The sequence below is a fragment of the Dunckerocampus dactyliophorus genome, chromosome 7, assembly GCF_027744805.1.
Source record: "Dunckerocampus dactyliophorus isolate RoL2022-P2 chromosome 7, RoL_Ddac_1.1, whole genome shotgun sequence".
Taxonomy (NCBI): domain Eukaryota; kingdom Metazoa; phylum Chordata; class Actinopteri; order Syngnathiformes; family Syngnathidae; genus Dunckerocampus; species Dunckerocampus dactyliophorus.
Genome location: NC_072825.1, coordinates 13067169 through 13077240, shown reverse-complemented (window position 1 = coordinate 13077240; position 10072 = coordinate 13067169). Strand labels below are relative to the sequence as shown.

The 10072-nt window shown below is 41.4% G+C and overlaps 1 protein-coding gene across 1 annotated transcript; it reads right to left on the bottom strand.

Annotated features, from left to right (window-relative positions):
• Positions 1 to 5791: 5791 nt before the first annotated feature.
• LOC129185140 (transmembrane protein 74) lies at positions 5792 to 9830 on the bottom strand. The gene is made up of 2 exons (XM_054781860.1): positions 9686 to 9830; positions 5792 to 9199 (listed from the first exon to the last, which is right to left on the bottom strand). Exon 2 carries the CDS (start codon positions 9137 to 9139, stop codon positions 8297 to 8299), a length of 843 nt encoding a protein of 280 aa, XP_054637835.1. The 5' UTR covers positions 9140 to 9199; positions 9686 to 9830; the 3' UTR covers positions 5792 to 8296.
• Between the last annotated feature and the right edge of the window lie 242 nt (positions 9831 to 10072).

Genomic DNA, 10072 nt, shown 5'->3' with positions numbered 1-10072 from the left:
AGTTTGGCCCACTTCCGGGACCAGAAAAGTTTTGTTTCTGCAACTTAAAAAAAATGCGATTTTGCGACAGCCGCTGCCCTGTAAAAAAACGTCCCAAAATTAACCCATCGGAAAATTTTTTTGCCATCATTGGGTCGAGACCCTCGATGAATGTGTGGTGGGCTTGTCCACCCCCCTGACCAGAAAAATGTACTTTCAACAACCTGACAAAAATGCAATTTTGCGATCCTGAAAAAATGGCTACATATCGACCACAGGAAAAGAGTCGTATTTTTGCCATCTTAGGGTCTTGCCGGGACCCCCGATGAAGTGGCCGCAGCCCTCAAAAAACGTCCGAAAATCAACCCGCCTGAAAAGTGCCGTTTTTTGCCATCTTAGGGTCTTGCCGGGATGTAAAATTTCAAAATGAGATGTTTTGGATAGCAGCCAGGAAAAGACTGGACAATGTACTTAAAGGCTGTAATGTAAAACAGCTTGGCTTGGATAAAAGCATCTTTCCCAATGAGATTTGAAAACCACATTTACAATAAAGTAAGCTTTCCAATGATCCAGGGTGCACATTGACTAAAAATATCCTGTTTGGATAAAGCAGTGGAGGGAGCAACCGAAAAATGAAGTCATGTCTCACAAGAGTTTTAGCTTCAGTCTTTCCCTACACAGTAATCAATTGAAGTGGAAACTTTTTTTGGCCTTGCCATCTGCTGATAAATGGAGCTGTAGTTCATTACAAATGCGTGTTTTGTAAGTTGTCTTGAAAGGTTGGAACCTTCAAACTTGCTGGATTTTCCTCCAGTACATTGTCTCATGTTTCATCCATACATACACCATTATCCAACTGGTATCTAAATTGAAATGAACTCATAATGAAAAGATGAATGATTAATAAACGCATTTTTATAGTTTTACAATTATAGTTTTTCATGCATTAAAGAAATTTAAATGCATAGAAATGAAGACTGAAAGTTACTATAACTTTTATTGAAACCGTGACTGTTCCCAAAGACACAATGTGGCAGTAAGATCAACACGGACACCACCTTCGTGTTAAGCCATGAGTTATTTCTTGAATTCAAGAACGTTTCTCACTTTCTTTATCAAATGCTGGCACTTGCAAATTTCTTTGGCACCATTTTGGGTTATTCAGCGGAGATGTATCTTTTCCAACAATTGTCTTCAGTAATGGTAAAAGTAACCTTAACCTCATGTATCGCTTTCATTCATCATTTATATGCATTTTGAATTGTTTTCTGCATGTACAACTATAATTGTAAATGTATAAAAATGTGTTTTTCACTTTCTGGAAGCCATTAATTGGATTTACAGTATTTCATATGGGAAAAATTGATTTGGTTAGTGTCTGTTTTGGTTAGAGTTGGAACTTCTGGAATGGATGAATGATTAATAAAGGTTTGTATATGAAGTACATGCACTCTATCCTTCTCCAGGAAAAGCTCTATTACTTTGTTGTAAAAGTCTCATCACCTTCTGTTGAGCTTGGACATACAGTCTTGATCAAAATGTTAAGACCAGGTGAAACATTGCAAGAATTCACATTTTGAACTGTTGGATCTTAAGGAAGTTCTAGAAATGGGAGTGAGACACAAAAAAAAGTGTCAGCAATTTATTGCAAACAGTGTCAATTTTTGTAAACTTACCTTGCCATCTATCCCCAAATGTTCTCAGTTGGATTTCGATCAGGGGAACACCCAGGATGGTCCAAAAGCGTGAGGTTATTCCTCTGGGAGAAGTCCTTTGTCAGGTGAGCATTGTGAACTGCAGCGTTGTCCTGTTGAAAAAACAAGTCATGACCACACAGACGAGGGCCTTCAGTCATGAGGGATGCCCCCAGAAACATCTCCACATAGCCATCTGCCATTTGACGCCCCTGCACAACTTGAAGCTCCATTGTTCCATTGAAGGAAAAAGCACCCCAGATCATGATGGTGCCCCCTCCACTGTGGCGTGTGGAAAACATCTCAGGTGGGATTGCCTTGATAGTAAGCTAGTAATGTTGGAAGCCATCAGGACCGTCAAGGTTACATTTGTTCTCATCAGAGAATACAACTTTCTTCCACCTTTCAATGTCCCATGTTTGGTGCTCTGATGCAAATTTTGCGTTGAAGGACACAAGGCCTTTGAAGACATTTTTTCTTCTTAAAACCCTTTTTTTGCATAAATATATATTTATATTATATATTTATTTTGTTATATATGCCTCCCCGGACCGCATGTCACCGGTAGTTGCCCTGCGTATCTGTTGTGTGTTGAGTTTTCTTTTTATTTGACACCGTGACTGTGGTTGTGCTGTGATGTGACCCCTTGTGACCCCGGTTCAGTTTTACTAGTGCTGCTACTTCCTGACCAGCAGGGTCTTGAGTCTTCGGGAGAGTGGTTCGTCATCCGGATATTTCAAATATATTATGTTTTGGTCCCATGTAAATACATTTGAGATGAAGGAACTTGTCGTGTAGGTTGTGGTTATGTGGTCAAGTCAGACGTTAACTGTTTCTTGGCGGGTTGCAGTGACCTCCTGGAGTCCTGTCGCCAGCTTTCAGAGGACAACATTTTTGTCTCCAGCCAATGCATACTTATCCGCTCGATAGAACCATGCTTTCTTATTTAGGTTTAGGTCTGCTGAAGGTTTAAGTTATATCGTGTTACTAAGAGGCGGTAATGTGCACCGCAGGCACTGCTAGTGGAGCTTATACTGTAGTTCCTCTCACCATGGGGTTTTGACAAAACATATTTCAGTTTGAGAACTAATATTTGCACCTCTCGTGCATCCAAATAAGGTAACTAAAACATTATAAAAGTCAGCTTGATGTAGTGAAGTTGCTCAGTGTTGCAAACTACACTTTCAATGTCAATTGAATTGTCCTTCTAGCTCTTGTACTGACCCTGAATAATTGTACAACCTGTACAACCTACCTTTTAATGTGGGCATCTTGTTACAGTGTGGTGAAAAAGCTTATTTCCAGTCATATGTCAATTCTAAATCTGGCACAAAACCCTTTGCTGAGTCAGCAGCTCTTAAGAGGTGACACCCAACACTTTTGCAGATGTAAATATACAACAAACATACTCCCACGCGCACGCACACACACACACACACACACACACAGTTGCATTGTGAAAGTGTATTATTACACCTTGGGGAAATTAGCTGACGGCTGCTGCTGGGTGAAGGCTCTGCCTTACCTGAACGGATTGCCTTACAGAGGAGCCAAGCAAATATCAATAAGACTGATATCGTTGCACACTGCTCAAGGATAACGCGATTATGCATGAAACCACTGCAAATAGACTTGGGCTTGGCATTTAAATGCTGTCGCTCAAAGCAAATCCCTGCTTAAATCCCCAAGCATATTTAGGTGGTTGTATGAGGGAAGCTGCATGCGTTGGCTGTGAGCCTTGCTTGCAAACATAATGGAGGAAAGATTGCATGCCAAGATGGGGCGCATTAAAAAGTTGAGGTAGATGATTTAGTATGCATCTGAAAACGTAACACTGCAGATGTTTACAGACCAGTGATCGCTCCAACCTCTGAATCTGAGGAGGTACCGAAGCAATTTGCCGAGTTATTTCTGCCAGCGCTCTTAAACACATGTTGGCACCAGTGGCACTGTTGAAGGTTGCCTTTTCTGAATTTGACAATTTTATTTTCAGTGGATATACTGATGAAAAAAAATGAAAAAGAAATAGGCATTGAGAACACCTCGTTTTGGAAGAAACATCCAGGACAGTGCGCGTCGTTAAATATGGCCTTAAAACTGATTTACAACTTCACTGAAGAGAACAGGACATCACTTCATCATGTGGAACATTGAATTCTATTTCCTTTACTGGAAATCTGGTCTTGTTTTTATTATTGATTTTTCAGTGATGCACATATGACACCTTCTCCCGACCTGCAGAGATCTTTGCAAAGATCTTCTATTCTATGTTTATTTTTAAATTTCATTGTTTTCTTACAATGTAATGTTGTTACATTAATGCGGTATAGCCGGTGTAAAATGAATCTTGGATAACATTTTTCTTTCCTTGATTGATGATTTAATCCTGGATATTGGAGGAAAACATAAAAACCTGGCATAAATATCTTGGTTTTATAGAGTGGCTCTGATAGTAACTGTAATTGAATCTTGTAAAATGATTTACAGTAGAAGTCATTACTGAAAAACACAATTTCTGCTACACAGATCATATTGACGAAGTACAGGAACTTTGGAAATCTATTAACAATCGTTATCGTTCATGTCCGCCACCACCACGCTGGTTAATAAGCGCGGAAAGCGCAACAAACACCTTCTGTTTTGCTTCTAACATACACCAGCTGCACAGCAAGAAGCTAGGCTGTAGCTGTGGGGTCAAAGTACTCCAAGTGAATAAAACATTATTAAGTTGATTATGTATTGATATATAAAAACCATGTGGTGTCCAAATCATCACGACTGTTATCACTGACATGAATGTTTTGTGAGTTTTAGGTTTTATTTGGCACTCTCTTTACGTGCCATATACAATCATTTATTGTGGTTAATTGCTTCCAGACCCGACCGTGATAAGTGAATTTCCAGGAAGTATGATTTTTATTTTCTTAGTAAGAGCATACAAAATCTATTTACCACATTCTAAATAAATAAGACAGATTAGACATAAATAAGACATAATAATAGACATAAATTCACGTTAGCGTTGGGAGTTCCTTGTTGTTTTTTTTTGGACCGCGTACTTCCTGCGGTGGCTATTGTCTCATCAATGTAACATACCTGACACCTAGTGACCAGGGTAGAATACAACATATCACATCTTTTAATGCGTTTTGTGAATGCCTTATATTTGGATTTTTGATCATTTACCATTTTTATGCTGGAAAATGCTGAATTCCGGCCTATGATATGTACAATTTGCTTAGGTGTGCTTTTTAAAATTTTTTTACTAATAATACGCCTCAGTCAACCACAAAACAGTGATAATTTGTTAATTTATTTTTGAAAAAACGTGACAGAGTGAAGCCGTGAAATTTAGACTGCGAAGTGACGAAAGTCAACCGCACTCACACGACATACCTCTTGCCTTTTACAAGATGAAAAATATGAAATGACTCCTTTTAACTGCTTCATTCAAATGAAGGACGCTACTTAAAGGAAAACTTCACTTCTTTGGAGCTTTGCCCATCATCTACCTTATGTGAGACATTAACGCATGAGTAATGAGCTGTCTCTGTTTTTATATCTTTAGAATGCACAGAAAAGAGAAAGACATGTACCGTATGTTCACGTCTCACTTAAGGATAGTGGAAAATTGGCAAAATTTTCCAAAAATGTGCACTTTTCCTTTAAGGCTACTAGTGGACGACTCTAAGACTCTAGTGCTGTTGTTGGTGTACCTCATCCTTGATGCCTTAAGAGTCCCGCTGGACATTGAGTTGACAGCCCAGGCTGTCATTCTGTGGACCCTGGCTGGCTGGACCGAGCATGTTACACATCTCACTGATAGACTCTGACCCATGTCATTTAGAATGAAAGTCTTGCAGTTTAGACCATGAAAGGACAGAAACCAATAAAAAAAACTCTTGAGAATGAGCACTCTTGATGTGATTCCGGATTATATTTGTACAAAATGAATTAATGGAAACGTGGATTTCAGAGTTCATGCATGATTTATGAGCACTACTGCATCAACGTGCACACGAAGGCATTGTGTTGTATTCTTTATTTTCTGCTGGCACGCATAAATGCATTAATCTGCGGCAGCATCAATAGATAAAACAGAGAAAATTGCATGTACTCTTTAACTACATTCCTCCCTGCGTCTGAGAACTCATTAAAATATTGAGTTGATCAAAATCCAAGAAGGCGGGTGTGGGGGTGTCATGTTTGTGGTGGGGGGGGGAACGTACTCCAAGCGCTTTGTATCACTTAAATTGCATGTTTTGCACAGGATGTCCTTTAATTTGCGTTTTTAATATGGAATCTTTTGGTTACCTCATTTTTAAACCTTTCTCACGTGTTGGTACTGCTCACACGGACAGCAAGAGCAAAATATCAGGAAGCAGGCGAGCACACGTACTGCTGGACTGATGCAACATTTTGTAAAAATAAACATGTTCGTGCTTGTTGTTAACACAACAGTGGAACAAAAAATGTAAGACGTGAATGTTTTCATCTGGTTATTGACTCCTCCAAAGAAACTTGCATGGCAGTGTTTTATTGTAGACATTGCTGTGATGGTGTTAATATAGCATATTGTTACCCTTGGAAACAGTCAAGTGAGAGGAAGACAAAGAGGGAATCCACTGTGAGAATGTCAAATTGCAATACATTACAGTATATAAGCTTTGCAGTGCTAAAAGGCAATGATCTATTCTCCACAGTGAAGACAATCCGAGGGAAGCGGCAGATCAAGACACAGCACAGGAGCGTGCACAGTGCACGACAAGGTTGCCCAATGCAATCAAACTGCTGAGTGTAGTCAAAGCGACTTGGAGCTTTGGATCGGATGCACAAAAGCTGGGCTAACTGGCTTACCTCAGCACTGCACCAGAGAGGGACTGTCACTGGATATTACCATGCACACCACTGAACTGATTCTCCCGCAGCAGAGTGGACCTCTTAGAAGCCCACCTCAGACACACTCTGGGGACTCCGGCTACTTCCTGAAATGATTTTGCGGTTTAAAACCTTCACATTAAAAATGAATAGCTTTAATAATCAACTGAAGCTCTGAGGAGATTTGCAGGGTACCGAAAATGCAATGTAGTGTCTGTGACAGTGCCCTCTCTCTTCCTGTACTGTATGCATGATAACACTGTGTGTCTCATATGAACAGTTGTTGAACATATATCTTGAAATAGTACCCTGCGTTGTGCGTCAATTACCCATTGGATGCATGACTTGAACAAATAAAGGTCTCTCTCAAACAAATAAACAACTGTGGTCACTATCTGAGGAAATATGTCTAATGTGGAGTGTTTTTTATGCAGCATGGTTATACTGCAAAGTCTGTACACTGTCCGAAAAAAGGGTAAAGTAGGAGTCCATATCAGCCCCTCAGGTTACAAATTGTAACTATTTACGAAAAACTATTGGACTCCAAATTCCAGGTAACCTTCCAAGCAGTATATTCTAGTCATTGTATCTGTCACTGATGTACGCAAACCCTGATTTACAGTATATACCACATATCACACAACCTGTGGATGCTCTGGTAGTGGAGGGAGAGTGGAGAGTATCTAGATACCACCAAAAACACCAAATATCACATTTGCTCAGAATTTCAACAATTGATCAGATCAGATATTAAAAATGTTACCTTGAAGGTTAAAACCAATCCAGCAGCATTCTGGTGGCTGCATGTGCTGTGATATACAGTAGTACAGTCAAACGCCCCAGTTTTCCATTTTTGACTAAAATTTACATCAAAATTTCCGTACACTGTCTTGGCCCTGTACTGTATCGTTGCACAGAATGGAGTGCCCAAACAAACTGCTAAATAACCTTCCATGAGGCCAAATAAAGTAGCGAGTGCCAGCAATTCGAGAAGGTGTTGCAAAGTACTAAGATGGTCTCCCCCGCTCTCCTCCTTCTGTGCTCCTTGGCGTCTTCAAGTCTTCAGTAAAAGGTAAAACTTATGTGATGTTCATTTATCCATGTGAGGCCAAAAATATCAACATGTGACTGAAGTGTCAACCTTTATCTTTAAGGTGTTTCACAACAATATGGCATTTGGAAATATTAGCAATATACAGTCGTCCCTCGCGATATCCCAGTTCGATTATCGCTCCCTCGCTATATCGCGATTGGCTTCTTAAGTTTAGAAGAAATAAATTTGAGGCTAACTGGTTAGATCGATAGCTTGCTACATTGTTAGCTTGCTAGCTAGCAGTCGTCTCGAGTCCCTGCAGCATAAGTGTTGTACAATGTGTTGTAAGCAATGAATAATAGGAGGGTAAACGTGATATATAACGTGTAGGGGTGTTATTTCCTGCCTACATGGCTCTAATAATGCGAAAAAACTGATTTAGAAAGTCCCAAACAGGTTTTCTATGCTCTAACTACAAAATATTTTATTTAAATTGGAAATGGAAATGGATTTATCTCGTTTGGGTCTGGAGCCAATTAACCTCTATCCGATATTGTATTGCCCCTTTTTAAAGGACCGGCGCATATAATATGGACATTTAATGATTTAATTCAAGAGACCAAAGACACAATGATGCCCTTTTTTCTGAGAGTGTACAGCATAAGCTCAAATGTTGCACGTCAAGTGTGCACAATGTGGTAAGTGTCCATGTCTAGTTCAAATTTTCCACAATGTCATCCAGAGACAATTGAGTAGAGGAGTGACTGGGACTGGATTTAGTTTTCAAGCTGATGGAGCCGTACAGTTTAGCTGAACGTTTGGAATAAGCGATGACTTTCCTCCTGTACATCTCTCCTTTCCAGATGGAGATCATGAGCAGCATGGATAGGACAACCCCACCCAGGGTCAGCAGGCACAGTCCGGCTATGACGCACCGGTCCAGGTGAGCTCCAATCCGAGCACTCTCCAGTTCTAGCCTCTCCATCTCCCTCGCCGAGACAGTGTCCCGGTCCACGACTATGTCCCTGGGCACAGCGTAGGAGATGATCACCAAGGAAATGCCAGTCACCAAAAACGTGACGGCACTGATGAACCAGTAGTCCACTGTGGACCCAGAGGCCTCTCCAAAGGACAAGTCGTCCTCAGACATGAAGGAAAACTCTGGTAATGTTTCAGAGCATGGCTCGCAGTTGCGCGCGGTTCGATGAGAACTTTTAAGGCTCGTCTCTGAGCTGGCGAGTCTCAGGTTAACATTCTCATCGATGTAGGTGAAAGAGGTCTCCAATTCTTCGTCACAGCAGACGCGCACTTTCTCCTCCCCAAGGGGACGCAGTTTGACCTCCGAGCCCGCCTTGCGCGGTGCCGTCCTCGCTGCTGAGTGACAGCGGGCATTGCAGCCCCGGGCCGGGTTCCAGAAGCCATCTGCAGGGATCCCTCCTCCTGTTGATTCTCTTGGCTTGCTGACATGCAGCACACCCGAGAGGTGTTCAAGGACAGCAGGAGAATGTGGCTGCTTATCCCCACTGCTTGCAGAAGGCGGCACTGGAGAAGCCATTCGTTCTCGCCACCTGCTGGTTCCCTTTCCCTTCTTCTACTCTTTCGCTGCACAGCATCCCTAATGAGACAAGTTAAATGGTGCATGTTAATTAGATAACCCCGATTAATAAGCTTCATTTGCTTAGTCTTTTTATGTGCAGGGACTGTGCTTCGTATGCACACATAACTAAATAAAAGCCACTTAAGTTGATTATAGAGATCTGTGCACTCATCTTGAAAGATGCTTACATTGGATGTGATAACTCAAATAACGTTGTATCCAATTAGGCAAAGAATCTGTGTGTACCTTAAACCTAGATTAAACTATTCTAATTCGGCTTTAATCTGATCACCTTTACTAGCACACCAGATTTAAAACGTACGCAGACCATAATAATCAGCAGATAATTCGCATTCAAAATACTTCCCTCAAAAATATCAGTTACATCAGGTATCAGTTCATGGACTGAGATGCTGCTCTGCTACTGCACATGAACGTGTCGCGCACCATCCGTTTGCAACACCTAAAACAAGACGTTGCCCTTCAAATGTGGTATTTACTAACCGTGTTTCTTCAGCACTTCCACTGCCGCGCTGTCCAACACGCCATAGCACGGAACTCCGCGCCACGGAAAGCAGATTTATGAAAAAAGCTTCAGTAAGTGAGGACGCCTTGGCTGCCGTCTCCCTGCTCGGCGCTGTGACGTCAGAGGCTGCGCTGATTGGAGCTCCCCGGTTAGCCCCGCCTACATCCGAGCCTCTGCCTGCACTGTGGCGCTGAGAGGAGCTGACCAGATCAGCACCAGGCAGTCAACAAGGACAGATCTTGGGGATTTATGTGAATATGCGAAAATAAACTGATATTGTGATTTAAAAAAAAATGTAGTCTCGATTGTGTGAGACACATTACACACGTTCACAGCCACAACATAGACATGTTGGCGTAAGATGA

Excerpts from the sequence above, each read along its gene's own strand:
- LOC129185140 (XM_054781860.1), bottom strand. The coding sequence starts at position 9,139 with ATGGCTTCTCCAGTGCCGCCTTCTGCAAGCAGTGGGGATAAGCAGCCA.